The 25494-nt window shown below is 39.9% G+C and overlaps 1 protein-coding gene across 9 annotated transcripts in view; it reads left to right on the forward strand.

Moving 5' to 3' along the window:
* Positions 1–25126, forward strand: part of ENPP2 (ectonucleotide pyrophosphatase/phosphodiesterase 2) — a 98266-nt gene extending 73140 nt beyond the window's left edge. For 3 of the 9 annotated variants that reach the window (XM_036876306.2, XM_036876311.2, XM_036876313.2), the window contains 11 exons: positions 1104–1191; positions 1347–1434; positions 2499–2683; positions 5211–5262; positions 11802–11876; positions 13197–13333; positions 14815–14950; positions 15608–15685; positions 18750–18882; positions 20333–20489; positions 24530–25126. In XM_036876306.2, coding sequence (XP_036732201.2) covers positions 1104–1191; positions 1347–1434; positions 2499–2683; positions 5211–5262; positions 11802–11876; positions 13197–13333; positions 14815–14950; positions 15608–15685; positions 18750–18882; positions 20333–20489; positions 24530–24700 — 1300 coding nt within the window. In that variant the 3' untranslated portion in view covers positions 24701–25126. The remainder of the gene's footprint in view (positions 1–1103; positions 1192–1346; positions 1435–2498; positions 2684–5210; positions 5263–11801; positions 11877–13196; positions 13334–14814; positions 14951–15607; positions 15686–18749; positions 18883–20332; positions 20490–24529) is intronic. The other 6 variants (XM_036876307.2, XM_057497803.1, XM_036876310.2 and 3 more) reach the window with 3 other exon arrangements.
* The last annotated feature ends 368 nt before the right edge of the window (positions 25127–25494 follow it).

A 25494-nucleotide genomic window follows, 5' to 3' on the forward strand; every position in this document is an offset into this window, starting at 1 on the left:
CATGGAGGAGTTACAAAGATGTGAACAACATGGCTTGGTTGAGTAGGTTCTCTGAAGGAACTTTTACATATGGGGCAACTTGGGGGGAGAGCAAATTTGGTAGGTTTATATGAAGAAAACCTGGGAGTTAAGTAGAAGTTAAGTGAAAGATGGTGACAGTTGAACAAATTAGCATAAACCAAACCCAGGCATTTTATTTATCAGTAAATCTTTTAAATTTAACTTTTGCATTGTTGTTACATGCACATATCTTACTATCCCAAGCTGAAAGTACTTTTTCTAAGAGTGGGGATGAAAATGTTTAATTTCTTTGTTTTCCACCGAGCACTTTACTTCAGTGCAATTTATCCTGTAGGTACTTAGGAAATATCTGTATTAGTAAACATGAAAGTTTTTTGGGAAAATGCTACATGACACTTGAGCAAAAGATGGCTTCCTGCACAACAAGGAAGGCCAAATGGCTTTGATGTCTGGAGAACAGCATTTTCATTTTCTATTTTTAAATAGAGATATTGTCTAGGTGAGGCTAGGCTTTTGTTAGATATGTCACATTACATATGTCACAAAAAACAAACATGTTTAGTTTACCACTGAGTTATACCCTCTAGTTGTATTATACTGGTAGATAAATGTGTATGCAAACATTTTTACAGAATACAAATCTCCATTCACTCATTAAATATCACAGATTTTGTCTGCCATGTGTTTGGCACTGAGCATAGTGATGGGCGTGTAGAAGTGAACCAGACAAATGTGGTCCCAGAGTAGAGCATCTCGTGGTCTTGGAGCCAGTGAAGCACATCCGCAGACAGAACATGACCCGTGATGAGGCCTTTGCTCAATGCAAGCACAAGACACGAGGAAGGCCCCAGGGCTTCTGTCTAGAGGCCCCCATTCGTCCTGGGTGGGTTGGCAAAGTAAAGGTACTTGGGGGAGAGGAATAAAGTCATCTTTTCATCACCAAAGGAATGATGCAATGAAAGTAGAGACAAATACACTTGTAAAATCCACTTCTTAGAGATGTACTGTGCACTGAAATTGACTTTTTATCAGAGTGATTCCCATGAGAATTCCTGACTGATTGCACAATTGTTTCAATGTAGGAAACCTTTGGATGTTTATAAGAAACCGTCAGGAAAATGTTTTTTCCAGGGAGACCATGGATTTGATAACAAGGTCAACAGCATGCAGGTAGGATCACAGAGCTATGAATTGAAAATGGGTTTTCGAGATCCTCAGCAGGGACAGGGATGGCATGTGAGTGAGTCTGCATGGTATTCATACATAGAGGGAGGGCTGCTACTAGATGTCTAATTGCCTTTGTTTGTTGTCTTTTCTTTTGGAAGACCGTTTTTGTAGGTTATGGCCCAACATTTAAGTACAAGACTAAAGTGCCTCCATTTGAAAACATTGAACTTTACAACGTTATGTGTGGTAAGTCACTTATGCCATCAAAACCAGTGAAACAATCTTCAGTTACCGTATGAACTTCCTCAATGTCAGAGAAAGAAATGAGGTGTCTATTTTCTGGGACCACCTCATCTCCTCTGTGAAAAGATGTTGCAACTAGCCCATGGGTTCGAAGGACAGAATATCAGCCCCTTCTAAGGCTTCTTTGTCTTGCTTCAACAGTTGACTAATGGGGCGTTTTCATGGTGTTGCTGTTGGCAGCCTCTGGCTGATCCAACATAGCATTACAGTTTGACACCGCTGGTCAGAGACCTAGTGAAGCAAGAGTTCTGCACAGAGCTTTCTCCCACCTCCATCTCTCATATTGCAGCCCGGTTAAAATGTTGCCAGCTTGCATCCTGGCCAGCTATTTATGTGCTCCTAATTATTTTTCTTCCTTGAGCTTCTAGTTGCTGAATGAGGACAACTTTTCCTATTTAGTCAGGGAGTGCCAGTCTGGTGGTTAGAGGGGGAGTCTGAAAGTCGGGTCTCCTGGGTTCTTTCCCCATCTTGGCTGCTCCCTCTCCCCCGTCCTGCCTCTCAGCTTAGGCAAGTCACTGTGTGCCCACTTGGCAACCGTTCGCTTGCCATGAAATCAGCCTGTTCATTTCACAGCGGCACTGCAAGGCACAGGGCCAAAGCCTCCTCTTGTCCCTGTACCTCTGTGGTGTGCATGAGAGGGCAGACTCGAGGTTATTTATTGATTATAAGACTCATTGCAAGAGTTGGGATACAAAGGCCCCCAGACATGCAGGAAGGCGAGGATGCTGTCACTGATAGCCCTTGCATTGCCCCCATCACCGGGGTTGGCCATAGCTGTCTTGTGGGGACTGTCTCTCTCTATGGTCAAGCAATAAACAGGGCTATTTCAGAAAACTGTGGCAAGACACGGTCAGAAGAGAACAGTTCAGGAAATAAGAAAGAAGTGCTTACTGTTTAAAGTTTGTTTGATTCAGTTCTGATTTGTGTTCAGAGTTTTCAGACCCTTGGAAGGTGAATGGTTTTGACTCTCATTAAAAAATATGGCTTCTTTTCTTTCTTCTCATCAGACCTGCTGGGATTAAAACCAGCTCCTAATAATGGAACCCATGGAAGTTTGAATCATCTCCTGCGTACTAACACCTTCAGGCCAACTATGCCAGAGGAACTGACCAGACCCAGCTATTCAGGGATTATGTACCTTCAGTCTGACTTTGACCTGGGATGCACCTGTGAGGACAAGGTAGAGCCGAAGGTAGAAATAATCTTTATGTTTCTCATGAAGGAGCTTGTTGGGTGTAGAGCAGTGCTGTCCAATGGAACTTTCTATTGATGACATAAATGATCTACATCTGTGCCCTCCAAAAGGGTAGCCACTGGCCAGATACGGCTTTTGAGCATGTGGAACTAAATTTTAAATTTTGTTTAATTTAATTACTTTAAATTGGAAGAGCCATAGGTGGCTGGTGGGCTACCATATTGGATGGCACAGATAGAGAGAATAAAGAGCAGAAAGGAGCATTTGTGATACTGTTCTGTGCATTCACAGTTCCCCACCAAAGGCCTTTTCTTTTTTCAACCTGTATCATGTGTCTATCAGTCATGGTCCCAATAGGAAACAGATGGGGCATGCAGAAGAGATTTTAAAGAGAGTTTAAAGGGATTGTTTCAATCATGTTTAATGAGAGGATTATTTACAAAGGCTGGGCAGGGTGGAGGGAAGTCAGTGAGGGATGGTCAAGCACCCCAGGGCTAGCAGGGTGCCCATCCTAGGACTGAAATGTAAAGGGACTGAAACATGGAGAGAAGACTGTGTAGGAAGGAACCGTGGGATGTGGACGATGGGGGCAGCTCATGCACGGCAACCTGGTAGGGAGGAAGCTGGAGGAGTAAACAGCCTTGTTTTCTCTCTCCTCTAATCCGCTGCGGGTTCCTCACACTGGTGGAGCCCGACAGGGAATGAGAGGGCAGGCTGGCCCTCTGATGCAGTCCCTGCAGGCCAGTGTCCCAGGGCACGGAGCAAGGCAGGGGAGGGCGCAGCGGGAGCTGCGGTGGTGGCAGTGGTGGTGCAGATAGAGACCGCCTCCCACACGGTGTTTGGACAGCTTCTGAATACCAAACAAACTGTTAAGTGTTAAACAATAAGTTGCTTATTGAATTTTATATTGATCAAAGACCTTATAGTTGCCAATCAATGCTTCTGACAGCAAGAAATAACCAGTGTTACCACACTGAGTTAATGTGATACCAGCACAAAGCAAAGAAATCTGGTTTTGTTTTTTTTTTTGCATGTGTAGTTTTATTTTGGGTGAATGTGTGATCTTGCTATTAGACCCCAGGAAAATGGAAAATAGTTCTCCTATGACCCTGTCCCCTACCCCTGCCATCTGCTGCCTTCCAGGATTCCTAGGCGCTAGGAGCCACAGTTCGGGAAGCTCACCACCGGAAGAACTCAGTTTGCTCTTTTAACCCCAGCCCCCTTTTTTCTCCCTCCTACATTTGCTCCTGACAAGAACCAATGAGGCTAATTATGACAAGGCAGATAATTCTCAGACCTCAGCTGAAGGAGGGGTGTTGCCAGTGTCAACAGGAAGTGGCCTTAGAAGTGGATTCCAAGTGTAATTTTAGAGGCATCTTTCAGTTGCATCTTGTTTTCTGAATTACCTTTCTTCTGGAGAACAAGAAATATTTTGGATATGTTATCTTAAAACCATTTTAGAGGGATTCAAGGTTGTCTTTATTTTGTCTATGGGTTTCTCCAAAAGATTACCTTCCTTTTCTTAAAAAAGAAAATCCAGACATACTGAAAACATGTACAGATTAGTAAGATGAATACCTCAATACACGTATCGTGAGAAAGAAAACATTACAGATTCACTAGAAGCTCCATCTGTACCTCCCTGCCAGCCCCACTTCCTTCCTACCCCAAAGGTAATTATATCATGAATATAGTGTATAATTGGCATGCAGGTCTCCATAATTTTACTGTGTACATATGTATGTCTTAAATGATATATTAAATAATCTTTAGTATAGTTCCCTAAAAATAACCTATGGTATAGTTCTTCATATTATACATTTAATGTAAATGTTATGCTGTATATATCCTGTAATTATTTTGTTCATTATGTTTTTGAGATTTATGCATATTGATACATGAAGTTTTAGCTCATTCATTTTTACTGCCAATAGTTAATATTTAATAATTTAAATATGCCATAATGATTTTAGTCATTTTCCTATTTGAGACCATGTGGTAATTTCCAATATTAGTTCCTCCAAACAATGTTGCAATAGACATTATTGCAAACATCTTCTTATGCACATGTGTTAGAGTGCCTCTAGGATAATGAAGGGTAGTGTTACTGAGCCATTCATTTTCAGCCTTGGAAAAAGTGATTTCATAAGTTAGTTTGGGAATTGCTTTAGTGTACCTAGGGATTAACCAAAAATATCGAGGCACTATTCTAATTAATTTGCATATATGTTCCCAAATAGATCATCCTTACCAATGTGGGGGCTTGGCACCATGATTATCTACAGTTTTAAGGAGAAGAAACAAAGTCATGGAGAGATTAAAGAACCATAGAACTACAAGGAAGTGGATCTTAGAATGTCATTTTGAGATAAAATAGTAATTCCTCTGCAAAGCTTATGGTGTTATGGAGTTAAGGATCCTGTTGAATTTAGCAAGGTGCAAGTAGAGAGAAGCATGCAGGAGAGAAGGAGCATTCTGATTTGCTTTATTTTCTCTTTTCCTTTTCTGATTTTCACACATGAAGAACAAGCTGGATGAACTCAACAAACGCCTTCACATAAAAGGGTCTACAGAAGGTAAGAAGTTTAAAGAAAAAGAATCTGATATGTTTGGTCTTCAGTTTTCAAAAGTGAAAAGACTTTTTACTTACTTTGTAGTATAAGCACCTATTTTTTAAAATTCAGTTTGGATTGTAAAGTAGTTTTAATATCCATCTGGCAAATAGTATGGTTTAGTCTATGTACACAAGATGCTAGCTGTTAATAGACAGGAAAATTCCATTAGCTTTATTGTTCCTCGATAGCTTTTAAGCTGTTTGAAAAACAGATGTAGTACTGTAGATCTGATGGGTCATAAATAAAGGTGCTGATGGGTACGTCTGTGAAGGGAATGGCAGGCACAATTAGAAATAATAGCAGCTGGACCTAGACTGAAGCTCATGCACCTGGAAAGGCAGTGTACATGTGGTGGGGATGCAAAGAAGGAACCAAATCCAAACTCCCTCTTCACATAAAGATCACCTTGAGCTCTAGTTCATTCTCCCCTTATTTAACACACAGCAATAACATGCAGGTAGTAGTCAACTTTTGCAAGCTTGTGACTGAAAAAGAGAATCTCAGTTATTTGTACAAGAAAGTTGCATTTCTTGCTCACATTTCAGTATGCTGACTCTAGGCCAAGCATGGCTCTGCCCCATGTGTCCTCTTTATTCTGGACCCCAGCAGTCCCCAGCTGGGACATGCCCTTCTCATGGCAGAGGGAGAACAAGAATGTCAGCTGTGCAACGGGTGTCAACGCTTCTGCTGTTACGGGGCATGTGCCGCTACCTACCATTCACAGTTCACTGGTGAAAGGAAAGCACATGAAACCAGTGAGTAGGGAAGCATATTCTTTCTGTAAGGATGCTGACCTGCAAGTTACATGAATGTGGGTGGTAGTACAGACTCCCATCCAAAGGGCAGTAAATAATTAGGAACAATAATGCTATCTACCACACAAGCTCTTCATTCTGGTTTTGAAGCTTCGGAAAATTAGAAGAAAATAGAAAGGGAGGGAGAGGCTGCTATGCAGGTTACTACTATGTAGGTGGAGTGGCATCTTGTAACAGCAAGAGAATGAGCACAAGTATATTAAAAAGCAGAACTCAGACCAGCAGCCCCAACTCACTCAATAAAGATGCACACAGTAAATTCTCCTGAGAGCATTCTCCAAGTTATTAGCTTACATATGGTTCTTGTTTATCGTATGTGCTGTTTCCAATCTGATTACGTGGAGGTTGAGGAAACCGTTGATTTTACTTAATTGACTTATTTTCCCTCTTTATAAAGACTTTCATCTTCCTCTTTCTTCCCTTTCTGCAGCCCATCCCCTGCCCCTCTCTCTTTGATCACAGAACACACAGACTCTTTGGCATGCCAATTGAATGAACATAACATTGAAGATAGGACTTGGTTATGGAAGGTATACAGATCTTTCACAAATCTAGAAGTGATTTGCAGTGTTTGAAACCTAACCTCTAGTGGACTATAGTGACACTATAATCAGAAAAACTGGGATGTTGCCAAGGTCAAGAGGCACAGAGGCTCATGATTTGAGCTTTTCAAATATTCAATCACCAAGACTGAGAAATAATACTGAGATGTTTCTCTTTTAAAAGTTACTAATAAATTAATTTTGATAACTTTTAATGGACTCTCATATTTTTGCTGATTCAAGCTCTATTCATGATACTCTCTGGGAAAAAAACACTGCATTAATTTGTTGGTGGCAGTGTGCTCATGTGACAAAACCAGTCCCAGCTCAGCATAAGCAGTAGCCACAAACTTCTGAGCATGAAATAAGAGACATCTTCTAGGTGAATCACTGACGATCGGGGCTGGAAGGAGCTATTTTTAGTGACTTCATTTCTCCATTGCTGTGCTCAGAGGTGAATGTAAGTGTCTTATTTCAAGATGATTTTACATCACTGAAGCTTAAAGTTTCTATACTTTCATGGAAATGGACCCTCATGGGTATTTGTGGACGACCTACTCTGGGCTGGAAACTGATTTCTTGAGACATCTAGTTCTGTTAGCTGTGTCACTGGTAGTTTCTTTTGACTGCACAATGGTGACAAAATATTAGGGGAAGATCATGGTAGCACATTTCCTTGGCCTGCTTATGGCCTAGTGGGATGGTCTTTGAGGATCCAAGAGAGACTTTAGAACTATCATACGAAATTAAAGTAATTACATATCATTTTATCAGTATGCACAAAGCATTTCCTTGTTTAGATTCTGGAATGTGTATAAGCCTCAGCGTCCTCTCTCCTATCTCTCTCTCTTGTCTCACTGTCCTTGGTTTTTGTCTCCATAAGGGTCTGATCTCAGTCATTTTGTCAGCTGCAAAGTGATGTGTTCTTGGTCAGAGTACTTTCAGGTCTCTGTAGTGTTTCCTGGGTCATAAACCTACTCTCATACCTGAGATATTGGATGTCTACTCCACTGGAGTAGACCTCATGTGTGCAAATGCACAGCCATGCTATGTTCACAGTCATTGTTTCCTCTTTCTGGAGCTCCTTGAATATATATTAAGGCTTTGAGAGTATTTTGTAGACCTAAAGTTCTATACAAAAGTAAAGTTGTATTATTTTTATTCCTAGTTTTTTAAACTACCTCTTTAGGTAGGTGGCTGGTTTTCTAGAATAAGCCAAGTGCTATATATGCACATTCCATTTGTAGTATTCATATGTTGGTGTCTTAAAACCACTCTTTAAACCATTTAAATGCCATAAAAACCACTCGTACATCTATACAAAATGCACGTGTGATAGCTGGACATCACAATAGTGAAACAACCCAGGGGATAGTTGAGGTAACACAAAGTCTCTTATATATTAAAGTAATCTTAGCAATATTTTTCTATAGATATTTGAACTGTTACAGAATCAAGTCCTTTACTAAAATGAAGAGGAAAATGAAAGATAATCTTCAAAAACAGTGATCTAAACTGCTTGCTGAAGCCTTACTATTTCTAGACATATGATGAATTCTGGATCTTAATTGCATGACTATTGTATCTGAGTCTCGTGTACTTAATGTCTTGGCAAACACACTGTGTAATGAAAACTCATTTCTTTGGGACTTTGAATCAGTGGATGGATGGGTGAACAAAATGAAAATGAAAAGATCTTTCATAGCGAACAATTCTGGCACAATAGCTAGGTTTTGTTTTTCACTGTAAAAACAATTGTACTATTTATTTTCACCCTTAATCTTTTCTCTATTTACATTGACATAAAAATATTTTATGGTTAGCATTCACTGTCATCTCTGTGAAGAAAGAAATTAAAGATCATTTTAACACCTATATACGTTTGGCTCCTTATCACACACAATAAAATGTTAGTTTGCGAAGAAAAATGATTTAAACACTAGTGATTCTAACTTTAAAGCAGAGTCCTGAGTATGACTAGAGGAGGAATTTCATCTGTAGCTTTTTTCAATTCTGAAATGTTTGTCAGGCTTTTTTTTTATTTCTGGAGATAATTAGTTCTGCTAGAGAAAGAATGAGATCTTTTGTTTCTCTCTGTGTGTATCTCTGTGTATATTTTAAGGAAAATTTGGAAGAAATCGGTACAAACATAATTGTTTCTGATTTATAGTAAGATTCAAGATGAATTAGAGGAATAGAAACTGAATTTTAATAACATTTTCCTACCAATATCTTTGCTGATATTGAAGTAGAGCATGTAATTTTACTAAATCACCACAACTGCTCAGGGCCAAAACCCAGACAAGGGCTTTACATCTTTCCCCTCTAAACAGTACAACATCCCAGTGAGATATGAGGCTTTGGGAAGTTAAGTTATAGAATCACAGAGCTGAGATGACATTTGACTTCAGTTCTTTATGATGACACTAAAGCCCCTGTGCTTTCCTATGTAAATGTTTCTTAGCATAAGGGTTGAAACAAGGGAAATATGTCAGGAGAGAATGTCAGTGTCTATCAGGGTTTGGAAGTTGTGTCTAAAGTACTAGATGCTTGGTATCAATTGCTGTCCTTGTTAGCTTCTCAGCAAACATGACTGAGGCAGAACTCATGTCCAGGAGTAGTTGGATCTTCATTCCAACAAGCCCTCCAGTAGATAGCTCCCACTGGAGTCAGACCCCATCTGGAGTCAGCACCCAAATGGAGACTGCCCAAAAGGCTAAGGAGAAGAATAATGGACTAGGAAGATAGAGACCTGTATTCTGGGTGTGCTATGTTGCTGAGTTATCGTGCACAAATTGTGAATCTCTAGTTCCTTTATTAGTAAGAGGAAATGATATTGATCTGCCCAGTATGCCTCTCAGGGTTATATCAGTATATAATGACCATATTACTTGTCATCCTCTTTTGAGTATATCAGGCAGGTAATATGTAGGAAGCCAGTTCTCAAGAGTCATAACAAACAGTATTTTTTTTTAAAATAAAACAAGCATTCTCTTATTCAACATGTATTTTCCGAGTAGATATTTTGTACTTGGTATTGCTGGAGGTAGAGATGTAATGATGAACAAAACAGATAAAATCCCTATCCTCACTGAATTATTATTTTATTGTGAGATTTATCCAGTTGGTGAATTACCACATAGTGTTTTAAGGACTGAGAAGAAAGAACAGGACATTGGTAGAGACACTGAATCTAATCCCGAATAAGGTTGACATGGCAATAAATGATAGTAAGCATTTGCGAGGCAAAGGAGGAGAACGGAATCAGGAAAAGGAAAGACCTTGGGTAGAGATTCTGTGGTAAAATGTAAGAGCATGTTATTGTGGGAGTGAGTGTTTTTTAAAAAAGGGAGAGCTTTTCATGTGGCTCTCAAGTCAGCCTGCTAATCCGTGGGAATATGAGTCAGGAAGCTGAAGGGGGAAAAGAAACACAAACCCAAGTCTGGATGACCAAATTTTGGAAGATGAAAAGAATGAGTGCTGGGGATGTCCACACCACTTAAAAAGAGTTGCCTCACAGTATTTTGCCAAATGTGGTATTTGGAGGAGAACCTTGGCATGTACCAAAAATGCCTGAGACTATTGTAAATAGGGAACCAGGATTCCACATCCAGGAATTCCATGGAGTAGGGACTCAGATTGGGAAGACAGGGACTATACTTGATCCATATCAAGAAGGGATTTGTTTCAGAAGCAGAGACTCACAGGCTAGTGTCCAGGGTGACTGGTCTTGACACAAAGAGCTTATGTGTCCAAAGACTGAGATCTTATGGCTCAACTGGGGTCCTTTTGCTACATTAGAAATGTGATGGGTGGCTTGCCCAAGATGTTATAAATGAGTAACAGAGTCAGGCTGTGACCAAGAATCTGTGGTTCTTTGATTCTGTGATTAACTGAAAAAGGGAAAATCTAAGTTTTGATTCTGGACCTTAAAGTTTATGTTCCTTACTTTAAAGATTATTTCACCTTTTTCATAGATGGAATTATTATGCTTTGGGAAGACCCGTTTGGGTCAGTTGGGGACCTTGGTTGGATTTTAGGAAACTGTCAAAACCACTACATTGTTTTTTCTTCATTTCATACATGCCCAGTTAACAACTGAGAAAAAGTCACATAATGATATATCTGTGCTCCACTCTGTGCCAAAAATTACACTTATGCATAGCTGGGAAAGGTATGAAGTGCACACTTCCGAAGAAAACTGAGTCTGCACATGCGGAGTGGAGAAATGGTGGAGAAGCTTCAAGTGGGGACATCTTTCAGGAGAAAGTGCATCTGAAGATGTCTCTTCCCTTTTTGTCCCCTCTTGCCCTCTCTCATTCTCGTGTCTCTTCTATGAGGACTGAACTATGTGACCATATTACTTGTCATCCTCTTTTGAGTATTAAAAGGGGCCCTGTTAACAACTATGCCAGGGCACCAGGCATAAACCGAGATGTGGGGGCAGCCTGGCTTAGTTTCATATTTCTCTAAGGATCGCACTGATGCCGCCTCGCTCCGGTCTCTGTATTCCTCCTGCCATGTTCCCATTACATTCTGTAGATGTCTGACACGGTGTGAGCCACGTCACATTTTAGTTATTTGTGCCATGTTGATCTCTCCCATTGAACTGTGAGCTTTATGAAGGTAAGAGCTCTATGTTAATTATCTTTGTCTAGTATCTCTATTCTGTGGCTCAAGCCCTGGCACAAAGATACTCAGTAAATGTTTGATGAGGGGGAATACATTAATGAGAAATTTGAGCAAAGTCAAGTGGCAGGACTGATGGAGAAATTATTCCCAGAAGAGAAAGAGGGAATCACATGTACACTAGCAAAGAGTTACAAACAGGGATCGTGAGCAGTGCTGCGAATAAGTCAGCCTACGTGGAATGGAGCGTTATGTTAAGGAACGCCAACACGTGAGGAGAACTGGAGCAGGGAGCCAGAATTGGTGGAGTCTACAGATTTTCCAGGACTGTTGTTGGGGGGCTGCCCTAAGGAGGGGTGCTTCACGAAGAAATGTGGCTGCTGTTTTGTCGCTTGATGGAATAGACTGGATGCTAGGTTTGCATTTGTATTTGGAGGAATGTGTTTGGTAAGCATGAAAACTTGAATGATAAAAAGAATAGCTTCTCAAAGAATTTTGATACTTCTGCTTCCAGCTGAAACCAGGAAATTCAGAGGCAACAAAAATGAAAACAAAGAAAACGTTAATGGAAATTTTGAACCTAGAAAAGGTTTGGTTTGAGTTTTGAAGGAAAGTCTGACTTGGTTAACTGCCCCCAAGTACTACTGTTACGATTTGCTGGCTGCTTATTCGTTCATTATATTTCATCTGTATAATATTATCATATTATGATCTATCTTTTAGGGGTGGGTCCCCAAATTTGGCAGCTTAACCAAGGCTTCTACATTTACTGCGATGCTGAAGAAGCCAGAGCACCCAGAAGAGGCTTGTGCTATAACAGCGTGGGCCGCTTTGCCTCAAATCAGCAGTTCTACTTGGGAGGGTCTTACAAAATATTCTATGAAGGGTTCCCTCTGTTACTTGCATAGAATGGTAATACTTCAATTAAAGCAACATGTATACATAATTTAAGAAGTGATTGCCAGAGCTGATTTTCTCTAATAGAAATAATTATAAAAAGTTTTTGATGATCACACAGAGAATTGTGAATTGCCTAAGCCTCAATTTCTAAATATTTTGGTCTGTAGGACCCCATTTCCCAAGAATCTATGGATGTTTGGACTTTAGCCTATCCAAAATGGGCAGATGAAGCTTCAGGCATTTATTATGGGTGTGGAATGAAAGTTTGCATACACAACTCTCATCTCTTCTTCCTAAAAGAGTAAGGTTTCTGACCTTCCTTTTTCCCCAAGAGAAGAGCTTCCTCTTGGAGGTCTAAATTTACATTCTGGGGTCTTAACTGAATGCTTTGGTAACTGATGACCGCCTTTTTTTTTGTATTTCAAGGACCCTCTTGAATGCCCACTTATTTTATCTATACATGTTTCTTTAAGTTCTTACCTGGAGAGTTTTCCTCCACGTGGTAAAGCTGCTTACTTCAAATGCTCGTTACTACTCACTGTTTATGCTGAAATAATGCATACTTGAGTTGCAGTTTGCAAATAATGATCAAAGGGCACCTTCCTCTTAATTAAATCATTGGTTAATTTGATGAGCCTTTTCAGGGGTCGGATGAACTAATCCTACAAAAATTAATCCTATTGACTTTCCATTCAGCTGAATCATTTCAAAATTTACTATTTAATGTTTCCTTCCCATGAGATTAAAATTCCTTACAACTAAAAAGCACTTAAATGAACATGGTATTTACATTATAGTTTTGATAATTGTAAGTCTTGACCCATGCTTAGGTGATCAGATAAACCACAAAATGTTAGGAAAACTAACTTGATTAAATTAAGGAGAAGGAGCTACATTATTAATAAGTAAGCAAGCAAATTTTGGGCAAGTTGACCCTCTTCCAATATTTCTTTAACATTTGATGTAAAGCCTAATATGCGTTTAACACAGTTTACTTTTTCTTTCCTAGAGAGACATCTTCTTTATGGACGGCCTGCTGTGCTTTATCGGACTAGATACGACATCTTATATCATACTGACTTTGAAAGCGGTTATAGTGAAATACTCCTAATGCCACTCTGGACCTCGTACACTGTTTCCAAACAGGTCAATGACAAAACTAGGTTTTATAGTCTTCATATAATTACATTCCTTGCATTCATATAATAATTGCTTGCTTAACAGAACTTTTGTCTTAGGAAAGATTTAAACTTTTCCTGATGAAAGAAATCCTATGTTGGGTCTATTGCAGAATATTTTGAACTAGACTTTACTCAGTGTTCTAGTAACTTCATGGCAATATATCAAATATAGAAGGGAGCTTACTAATTCTTTTAGTTTCTTTTACTCTGCTTGCCATTGCCCTATAGTTATAGAAGCCATCGAGATTTAGCTGTTCAATAGATTTTTATTAAAGAGCAGGTTTAGGTTCACAGAAAAACTGAGCAAGGACAGAGAGTTCCCTCTACCCACTGCCCCATGCATGCACAGCTTCCCCCACTATCAACACGCTGTTTTTTTTTTATGAAGGTATCATTGATGTACACTCTTATGAAGGTTTCACATGAAAAACACTGTGGTTACTACATTCACCTATATTATCAACTCCCCTCCATACCCCATTTAAGTCACTGTCCATCAGTGTAGTAAGATGCCACAGAGTCACTACTTGTCTTCTCTGTGCTACACTGTCTTCCCCGTGATGCCCCCCCCCCCACACCATGTGTACCAATCATAATACCCCTCCATCCCCTTCCCCAACCCTCCCCCACCCCTCCCCTTTAGAAACTGCTTGTTCCTTCTTGGAGTCTGAGTCTGCTGCTGTTTTGTTCCTTCAGTTTTGCTTCATTGTTTTACTCCACAAATGAGGGAAATCATTTGGTACTTGTCTTTCTCCACCTGGCTTATTTCACTGAGCATAATACCCTCTAGCTCCATCCATGTTGTTGCTAATGATAGGATTTGTGATTTGTTTTCTTCTCATGGCTGAATAGTATTCCATTGTGTATACAACATGCTGTTTTTTAATAACGGTTTTATGTGGAGTTTCAGATTTGATGAAGATGAGAGAGGTAAGTTTATATTAGGAATTAGAAAAAATTATTTGACAGTTGAGGTACAGTTTGATTTCTGAATACAAATGAATACTTTGCTGCCCAAACACAGCTTCTTGCTGACTTGTTCTGTGGGCATGTATGTATGCTCTGGCACATAAAATACACATGCAGTCTCTCTTTTTATAGGGGATATGTCTATATTATTAAAGTGTTATTTTTAAAGCTGTCTTCCATGGAGTCCTGCTCATTATTTCTGCAGTGGGATCTCTCCTTGATATATAGTTGTTTTACTTAAGACTTTGATAAGAGAGTTCTACTGCTAAAAAAAATAAGAGTTTGAAAATTATTGACTCACTATATTTAAAACTGTGGGCTTTTAAAAAAAAAAGTAGACTACCAGAATATGAGCTATAGTAAAAGCTACAGGGCTTTCACTGGCTGTAGCAGAGCAATCTGGTTGCAGTATCTCCCCTGCCCATGTGGCCTTGTCTTTGTGATGGCACCACTGAATACCTCTGACTCACCATGCAGGCTGAGGTCTCTGTCATCCCCGAGCACCTGACCAGCTGTATCCGGCCTGATGTCCGTGTTTCTCCAAGTTTCAGTCAGAACTGTCTGGCCTACAAAAATGATAAACAGATGTCCTATGGATTCCTCTTCCCTCCTTGTAAGTCGTAGAGTATCAGGATCTGACCATTCTAGAGGGCTGTTGTTTTATGGAGTCTGGCGTGTGAAAATTGGTGTTTAAGAATTTCAGTGGTTTTCAGGATTTTTTCAGGGAGGGCACTCAAGAGATTGAAGAGATGGGATCCTTTCAAAACTGGCCAGACTATACAGCAGCGTTCACAAATCCTATATTCCAGGGGAATTCTAAAATACAAGAGAATCTTCTTTGTGTCCCTTCACATCATGAAGTGAGAATCTGAAAGTGAAGTAGTAAGTCATTAAGACATTAATCTTTTAAATGATACTACAGAGGTGATCTCTTAAGAATATGTAAAGACATTTAATTATCTCTGTTACCTTGATGACTTTTTGTAGAGTTCAAGTTATGCTAGTGAAATAATGGACTTCTTTTACATAATATTTAGGAGACTAAAGACAAAGTAGGAAGAAAAAGCATAGTAAAAATTTATTGGGGGAGAACTACTGAGAGAAGAAAAGAGACTAAAGTGGGAGGGTAAGTCAGGAATGCTGTTTAAAGAAGGAATGAGTAGGAATGAAAGAGCAGATCAATTCACCTCATGCCATTTGGACCATTTTAGAACGCTTTTGTTGTAGATTTTGATAAGTAATGGACACTGTTTGTTTTCCTAATGTTTAGATCTCAGCTCTTCACCAGAAGCTAAATATGATGCATTCCTTGTAACCAATATGGTTCCAATGTATCCTGCTTTCAAACGTAAGTCTGTTATTTACATATGGAAAGAAATATTTCTAAATTTACCACTTACCTTCTACATTAATTTTAGTAATAATAATACCTTTCAAGTGTTTAGCCTTTTATAATACTTGAATTGATGTATATAATTAAGAGATTAAAGTCATAAGACATGACCCAGGTCATGAATGGTAGAAGCCGAACTATACCAAGTTTGTTTTCCTTCTGATCTGGTGTTCCTTCTATTTCAACACTTATTATATTGCTAGCTAGAAAGGGTCTTCTCTGTATTTTCAAGGCCACTAGATGTTTAACAGCATCTATATATATTTACTGAGTGTTATAGTAAAAGCCACTAGCACCTCCTTCCTGTAGGGTGATGGTGACGATAATCACCCTATGGTGGTCGTGATAATAATCTGAATGTTGATTCTGAAACCCAACATTAGCTTAAAGGGTCTTCTGAATCATCAGAGTATTAAATTCAGATGGTCTTAGGGCTGTGCAAATCATTATCTTGGTTTCTTTAAACACTCAGAATTTCTTTGTATATGGCATAAATATTTGTGGATGATAGTGATGCTTTGAAAGGCATAGGCTCAATGAGCCCTGGCCCCAGAACTCAGTCCTCGTCTCTGGAGTATGACCATAGCTATGTAATTATAGAAATGTCATTTAACATCTCATTTGTAAAATTATGAGATTTGATTGCATGACCTCTATGGCTTATATGGATTTATGGCTTAACTGTCCACTGACCCAAACAATCCATTTTCTATTCCTGATAACAAAGAAGTCATTCATTTGCCCATCCATCCATCCATCCACCCACCCATCAATCCATGTATTCAAATAAAAAGAAAGCATTACAGAGTAGCTTTTACCTCCCATTAGTTCATTTACAGTGAGCAGACCTGCAGGAAGGGTAGGAAAAAGCAGCACTTCCACCTACTTCCACTTCGCAAAGGGGCACTGGGCTGTGTCCCAAGACCCTCAGGGCTGAAATAAAGTCTCAAACTAGGAACGAGTGATTGCCGAGGGTCATTTACCGTAGCAGGCCTCCCTAACTTGACACTGGTGAAATGGCCAACATGGCTGAGGGGAAAAAATAAATGTTTATTTGATGTCCTAGTTGGTAAATTAAGGTTTATTCAAAGGTAAAATCCATTGCCTATGAGTCCAAAATTAAAGTATGCTTTTCAAAGGAGGTTTCCTGGTTTGTTCTCAGGCCCAACTGAGAAATGTTTCAGAAGCCCACATAGATATATTTGTAATAATATTACATGGAATGCAGCTTCATTTAATTTCCACAAATCCGGGTTTCCTGGATTTCTTTATTCTTGATGGATGCCTTTTTGACCAGGCAGTAATAAAAGAAACACACGGCACCACCAGGGGCTGGCATGGCAAAGGGCCCCTCACAGAGGGCTCGCTGTTCTTCACTAGAGGAGTGGTTTTTTCACATGCCACATTTCTGCGGGTTTGGGCTTTTAACTGTTCTCATTGTTTTTCCTTCCTTCTCAGCCTCTCCAGTTTTTATGCTTAAGTTAACATTTGTACTTCTCTCCCACCTTCCTCCTTTCTTTATGGCAAGTAATTATCTATGGTATTTTTGGCTCTGGTGGGCTGCTCTGTCTTTCTCATTCAGAGTAGAGTATCAGAACGTACAAAGAGCAGTTGAAGCACTATGAGAAAAACGGCCAAGTGTCTTTAATACAGGGAGATAAGCGATCACAGCCTGAAGCTAACAACCCCCCTGCAGAGTAGAGCGTGGGGAGCACTTCAGAACCATCTCACTGGTGGCCGTTCCCTCCTCTTCCGTTATTCCCTCCTTTTGCTTTTCCCTTTCTCCATTTTGTTCCTCTCCTGCCCCTCCAATTGCCCATTGTGTCAAGTGGAGCCAGGGTGGACAAGGAAGTCCTCTCCAGGGGCTGACCTGGAAACTGAGAAATGAATAATAAAGGAGAAACCAGACGTGCACGGGTCGGGGAATGAGTTTTCTAGGCAAAAGGATGAGCAAATGCAAAAGCTTAGTCCGAAACAGGTTTGGCAGTTGGAAGACAAGTAGGAAGGCATGTACCTGAGGGGGAAAGAGGTAAGAAGGAAAGTCATGCAGGCAGGCAGGGGCTGTGGTAGAAAGTTGGGGTTTTATTCTAATTGCAGTGAGAAATCATCTGGAGTGTTAAAAAAAAACAGGAGTTGGGTGTGGGGGAATGCAGTCTGGTTTATGGTGTCCAAAATGCACTATATATAATGGGCTATGGTGAAGTGAGAGTTCCTCTCCAGGAGCCCAGGAAGTAGTCTTTTGTGTGACGACGATGGTACCTTAGACCAGGATAGACGCAGTGGAAAGGGGGAGGAGTGGTCAGATTTGGATGGCTGGGGTGCAGGTTGGAGGTAGTGGTGACAGGACTTGTTTACGTGCGTAGGAAGAAAAGAGAGTCAGGGCTGATCACAGGATCTTGGCTTGAACATCTGAGTGAGAACAGGTGCCATCAACTATGATGGGGAATATGAGAGTTGGGGCTGGACTGGAAAGGAGACCAAGAATTTTGTTTGGGTAATTTTATGGTAGACGTGATTATTCGGTGTTCAAGTGGACCATGAGATGGGTGGTTGGGTAACACGTCCAGAGCGCCTTGAAAAGTTCAGGGCTAGAGGCAGCCTGGGAACGAGCATATCTATGAGCTCATAATGGAAGAGAAAGTAGCTTAAGGCCTTTCTTCAGTTTCTCACAGACTTTGTCCTTTTTTGTGCATCATGCTCCTCTTGACTATTGTGTCTCCACCCCTTTCCCAAGGAAGCACCCACTTATCCTTCACATCTTAGCTCAAACCACTTATCTGGGGATCCTTCTCTGACTTCTTGGACTAGATTAAACTCTCCTACCAACTTCTCTATATCTTTCTTTTTGCTGATTCATAAATGACACACACACAGATAGTGATTTAGGGTGGATTCTTCTCAAGAATCACAACAGCTCTATTGTTTATTGACTTGTGACATTTGGCCTATAGAATGCATCTTAGAATTTGGCCAAAGAAAGGAGTTTTGTTCATAAATAACTGATTTTGTCTTTGCACAGGAGTCTGGAATTATTTCCAAAAGGCACTGGTGAAGAAATATGCTTCAGAAAGAAATGGAGTCAATGTGATAAGTGGACCAATTTTTGACTATGACTATGATGGCTTACATGACACACAGGACAAAATCAAGCAGTAAGTTTATCCCTTCCACTGTGTGTGTGTTAAATTCCAAGGTCTCACTCAAAATTATTTTCCAATTATTCATGTACTAGAGAAGTGCTGATTTCCCTTAAATCTTTACTCTTTGAATCTCTTGTGATTTCTTCAGTTTTTTTGTACCTTTGATTAAACTTGTCTTTACTGGCTGGAATAGAATTGGGTTTTGTGGTAAATAAATGGACTTTGCATTTCATGAAAGAAAATGTTTCAGAAGGTTTTTTAAATTGTCATTTATTCTTTAACAAGTCTTCAATGAGAAGATGATAATTTTCACCTTATTATCTTCATTATTTGGGGGACTTTAGGAATCCCTAAGATTTACTGTGTCAGTACATCTCAGTAAGAAATTGCATATAGACTTCAGTCAAATCTAGTTGTTTCTCTCTCTCTCTGTGGTGCTATTTGCGAAACACAAGGATAAGGCATAGTTATTCATCAGGAACTTACAATTTGGTGGAGAAGGCAAGATGATACAAATATAACAAATTCATAAAAACTCATCATTCAATTTTTTCTATGCACAAAACAACCAGAGATCAGTTCAAAATTTGAGAGGGCTTAATTATGATTTATAGATAATTAGGGAACAAAAAGCTAGTTTTTTTATACAGATGATTAATAAAATAAAAGTTATTACTTCCTTCCCATTCATTCTTAAGATAAATTTCATCTTAATTGTACATTTATTTTATTTCTGATCACTGTTAGAGTTTTTAGCCAAAATGAAGTCCTTCCAATCATAATCTCAATATTGATTAAAATTAAGATGATAGAAAACCAGGTAAAGAATTGTGAATTTCTGTTCTTTGCTGCCCTGGAAAAGACATTTTATACCTCTAGGCTCATCTCTAGCTCATTAGCCCTTAATATTTCTTTTAGTAAATGAGTTTCTGTACCAAGTTCAGGATCTCACTGTGACTTGAAAAGGCTATTATTCCCCACAGTTTTAGTCTCCTGACTCAGACCCATTTTATACAACTCCTTGAAAGTTAATCTTCTTGAAACATGGATTTCATAAACACACTCCATAGCACAGAAATTCTCATGAGGTACTATAGCCTAAACAACAATGCCCAAATTCTATAACTTGGCATTCAAGGCCCTTCATAATTTAGCTTGTACTGATTTTTCCAGGCTTCTGTTTCTATATATTGATCTGTTCATCACGTCCAGCCTCTAAATCTTGGTTCAAGCTAGTTTCTTTACCTGAAACCTTTTTCATTTTTCCTGGTTGAGAAAAAGAGAAGATTCAGGCAGCAAAAACATTATGTTCAAAGATACAGAAGTGGGCTAGTGCTTAGTTAGAATTAAATAATGAAAAAGTGGGCATTAATTTGAGTGACTTAGGCAATATTTATTGGTGACCATTTCAAAAAGAAAACTACTGCCTCAGTGGTAACTGTATTTTACCTTCCTCTTTCAGGTATGTGGAAGGCAGTCCCATTCCGGTACCAACTCACTACTACAGCATTCTCACCAGCTGCCTGGATTTCACTCAGCCTGCTGACAAGTGTGACGGCCCCCTCTCTGTCTCCTCATTCATCCTTCCTCACAGACCTGACAATGAGGAGAGCTGCAATGTGAGTTCGAAGACAGAGTTCTTTAAAATTCGCTGGCTTCATTCATCTTTGTTTCTTAATTTATATTCCGACTGTTAAACTAGAACATGCTTATAAAACATTTGGATTATACAACCAAGTGGAAAGAAGAAAGAGCCCCAGCAAAACTTTCCTTAACACTTGGGAACTTTGTATTCTGATGGCTTTTTATTTTTCAGTGCGAGGGTGTGTGTGGGTGCGTGGGTGTGCATTCAGCGGAGTTTTATTCACACGTCCAATTCTGGTAAATGATAAAAGGGCCCAAATTGTTTAAAGTTTTGCAAAAGACATATCTACTTTGCAGAAAGAAAGAGGGAAATAGCAAAATTTTGATAATTGTTGAAAACTAGGTAAGAGTTCACAGGGCTCATTATATTTTTCTCTACTTCTGGGGATGTTTGACAATTTCTATAATGAAAACTTTTTTAAAGCACACACCCAGAAACATATACTGTGCAAATCAGATTTTCATTGGCCACTATTATGAGGACAGTTGTAACAGGTTACCCCATTCTCAAATAGCACAAAAGGGCTCCTGGTGAACTTATTCCTACATGGAAGCAGGATGGCATGATGAAAAAGCCCAGACAAGATGGAGGCTATGAAGCAAAATAAGGGATTCTGGGAGGAAAACCGAAATCTCAAGTATGGCCAAGAAAGCTAATAAAATTTGACTAGAATATTGGACTGTTAGGGTAACTGTGGGAAAGGGAGATAAGGTTGTAAAAGTTGCTTGGAGTCAAATTGAAAATAAGAGTAGTGGTGGTAGTAGTCACAGTGGCAGCAGTAGTAATCACTGTTTATTGAGTACACGTCACCATCCAAGTGTTGTGCAGGTCTCCTACCTATGTTATTGCTGATCATCTACTCATTACCCTGTAATGCGGGTACCTAGGTTCTCCCCACAGTCCCCTCTTATTAACTGTTGAGCAATCTATAGCTAATAAAGGAAAAGTGTGTTCTATTGTTACCTGGTTAGTCAGGAGGACAGTGGAACTTCAGATTGAAGGCCTCTGACTCTAAAAGCCCATCTTCTTTAAAACTGATCAGATTTCCATAGCAGAGCCTTGGGACCTTAGGAATTTTTCTTTTGCACAGGCATTACATAACCATGGAAAATGTTTTAGCATAAGGCTCTGCTTTAGCGATATGGATTTGAATTGGAGGGGATCAAGCCTGGTGCTCAAAGGGTTTGGGGAAGATTCGCAGGGTTGAGATACCAGAACTTGAAGTCTTGGCAATGCCAAGAGGAAAGTGGAATGCAGCAGTATTGTACTGAAGGAGCAGTAAGATGCTTGGATGGGAGGTGGGGAAGCGGGGGAGCTGCGACTGAGAGAAGAGCTGGCCTCAACTTACTGGCTGACCATCTCAATTCTGATTGTTTGTGACCCCAAGAGTAGTGAGTGGTGCACCGGGGGACACAATGCCTCTGTATAACATGATAGACTTTCTGTGAACTTTAGTTTTATGAAAAACTTGTGGGCAAGTAAAAACTAAACACATATATGATGAAGTGAAATTCAAAAATGCCATGCATTTTTAAGATAAAGCCGAGACTCCAAAGACATTTCAGACTAATCGTGGGCCATTTAAGGTGTGTACACATAGATTCCTGGGCAGCGTATGTTCCTGTTTCTCTGTGCTGGGGAATTTGGTGTTGGGAGAGTTTGAAAAATGTTCAAACTCAGTTCAAAGGCAATTCTTTAGTCACCCCCAATTTTACATCTGACAAGTGCAACCAACCCACGGATGTCCTCACAGGTCTTCCTCTTCTTCTGGTTCTGGACTGTGCCCAAAACTTAGAGGTATTTCTCATAGAGTTCCTGGTCAGCATGAACTTGAAGAATCTTCTGCCCACATAGAAACTTGTTTGTACTTTGAAACTTACTATAAAATTATTGGGACTTGAATTCACAAACTTACTTAGGAGGAAGTTAGGGAGAAGAGGCAGTTGAAGAATAAATGCCCGTAGCTAGAAAGGCAATAAGCAAATTCATGGTTGGAATTTTGTTTGCATTAATGTTCTAAATTATTTATTTTTAAAGTTTTCCTTTTCCTTCTTCCCTTGGCGCCCATGAATTGTTATTTGAATTTTACTGGTTTTGAATTTCATACTAGAGTCTTCTTCAGCAAATACTTCTGTGAATTTCCAGCTAACATAAGGAAGAAGGCATTTTCTTCATGTGTAGCATCCGTATTTCCTGATGACTAATCAGAGGCTAGGTTTTATCATGTGAGAACCAGAAGAGAATGCCTTCCAAATGAAATTGACAAATTACTGCCCCAAGAAAGAAGTAGCAAAGGAGAGGCCTTTTTCCCCTGAATTCTTATAATCCCAGCTGGTTACTATTTAAATTAGTGAAAACCTTCCACCCCTTGCCTATACATTCAAATAATTGTATTCACAAAGGAAAAATGAGACTTACTGGCCACTGAAAAATGGAATAAATGAGTTGAATATTAAAATTCTCCCAAACTACAGCTTCATGCTTCTTCTGCTTACTCTGAGGGGCTCCTGATCCATTGGGAGACCTCCTACTTTGTTAATTATATGGTCACACTGAGGACTGGTCAACACCGTTGCAGGTAGTTATATTTAGGTCTGTCTTTTCCTGTGAATCGCAGAGATCTTGGTTAGTTTGGGTTAGGTGGGTGGGGCATGGAGGGTTAAAATCCTTACTTCCTGGGCCTGCAAAGAAATTTCTTCCTCTTTCTTCATTTTGCCTGGGATGGCCAGGCATCAGTTTCCTGAACCAACACCCTCCTGGTACATATTTAGCCCTGGCACAGGCTGCCGTAGCTCCCTGTCCAGGTCTGTGTGGGTTGGAGCTTTCCGAGAAAACCCGCTGCAGGTTCGTGGGCTTTGCTGGGCAGTTCATTGAGACCACGAGTGGTGAGAGCCGGGCGAGGGCCTGTCTGAATGTCCTCGGCCCCGGGACGTGCAGCTCCCCCGTCAACTTGCAGAAGGGCTCTTGGCAGCTGCTGCAGTTCTGAGGGCATTTGGGAATGAAATGATCATGTCTACTAATGAAGGCAGGCATTTCCCCCAGGATTCCCAGGGATCTCAGGCCTCATTCTTCCTCTCAGCTTTGCCAACAAGTGAAAGACGATATTTTTAGAATGTAAAGGACAGTTTCACCCAAGTTCCTCTTCGGTTTCAACGTAGGCATGAATAAGTTGTTTGGTGCAGGACATCTGAGTGCCTTTCATGGGGAATTTGTGCCCATGAGGCGTGAAGATGAAAGAGACTTCCTTCCTTTTTTCCATGATGCTGTTTCCTTCATTTACCTTTCCTCTCCTCCTTGCCTCCCGGGGTAATTGCTGAAGTAAGCATTATCTTTGTGAACCAATGGAGAAAGTGAGGCCTAGACAGGCCAAGTAGCTTGACCACTGTCTCTTAGCCAGGAGCGGTAGAGCCACAGTTCCAACCGAGGTCTCTTGGGCCCCAACGTGCCAGATGTGTGTCAACTGAGCTGCTTCAAGTTGAACTCATTATTCAAATATCAGTTCATGGCAATTTAATAGATGTAGCTGGTACCACGGGTTCTTCTGAAGACTGGGAATGTGTACACATAATTTCATATATTGGACACAAGCTCTTCACTTTCCTTGGGAGGCAAAAGAGCATTCTAAGTGACTTGTGCTCTGTGCTCAACATTGTAGTTTGACAGCGGAGGGGGATGGCATCGGGGAGAAACAAATTACTGAATTCTTCAGGGCCTTTGGTCTTCCTAATTTTGATTTATATTCTGAGAACTATTGAGTCAAATGCCCTCTCACACCACATGTCTTATTTATTTGGTACAGCTAATTGCTGTTGACAGTGTTTATAGCTAAGGGCAGGTATTTGTGGTGTATTACTGACAGGAATGTGGTAGCATGGCAGGGAGGCCAGGAAGGAACAGCACGCAAAGCTCACGATGCTGGGGTATGTAGGGGTCATTTATGGACTTAGAGCAAACTGACTGTTTGGAGAACCTCCCCTGGAAATTTTAACTCTAATTGTCTTGCTTCCATTGCAGAACTCAGAGGATGAGTCGAAATGGGTAGAAGAGCTCATAAAGATGCACACAGCTCGGGTGCGGGACATTGAACACCTCACCAGTCTGGATTTCTTCCGAAAGACCAGCCGCAGCTATCCAGAAATTCTGACACTAAAGACATACCTGCATACATATGAGAGTGAGATTTAACTTTCCGAACATCTTCAGTGCAGTCTTATCAACTGGTGTATATTTTTATATTGTTTTTGTATTTATTAATTTGAAACCAGGACATTAAAAAAATGTTAGTATTTTTAATCCTGTACCAAATCTGACATATTATGCCTGAATGACTCCACTGTTTTTCTCTAACATTTGATTTAGGTAGTCTTGTGTTCTGAGTAGAGCTTGTAATAAATACTGCAGCTTGCGTTTTTCATGAAAGCTTCTAAATGGTGCTGCAAATTTGATCTTTGCATTGAGGAAATATTAATTTCCAATGCACAGATGACACATTTAGTCCTGAACTGTATCAAAATACTGATTTGTAAAGTTGCATTCATTTACTCTTAATTATGACAGACATATTTAAGCTTTATAGACCAATCTTGAATATAATAAATCACACATTCAGTTTTTTTGTTGTTGTTTTATTTGGCATTAATTTCACTTATAAATTAGAGCATTTGCTTCTGGTGTATTCATGCATGGCAGGTATACATTTCATGCCTTTGACCCTCTTCCTAGTTGAATGTAGTTCGCATAGTCAAAGTAGCATCTGTGATATTTAGCTACAAGGGCCTGGATGAGATAGTTTAGGTACCTATCGATGGGAAATCAGAAGGGCAGAAGGAAAGGGGAACTAGAACTTCTGAATATTCCCTCTCATTTATCTCTTTTAAAACTATTTTGAAGTTTGGAGGAATAGGTTCTTGTGATTAAGTTTGTTCAAAGCTCTAAATATTAGTCTCACCTGAGACCGCATAAGCATATGTTTTGTGTGA

This window comes from Manis pentadactyla, chromosome 3 (assembly GCF_030020395.1).
Source record: "Manis pentadactyla isolate mManPen7 chromosome 3, mManPen7.hap1, whole genome shotgun sequence".
In the NCBI taxonomy this organism is placed as follows: Eukaryota; Metazoa; Chordata; class Mammalia; order Pholidota; family Manidae; genus Manis; species Manis pentadactyla.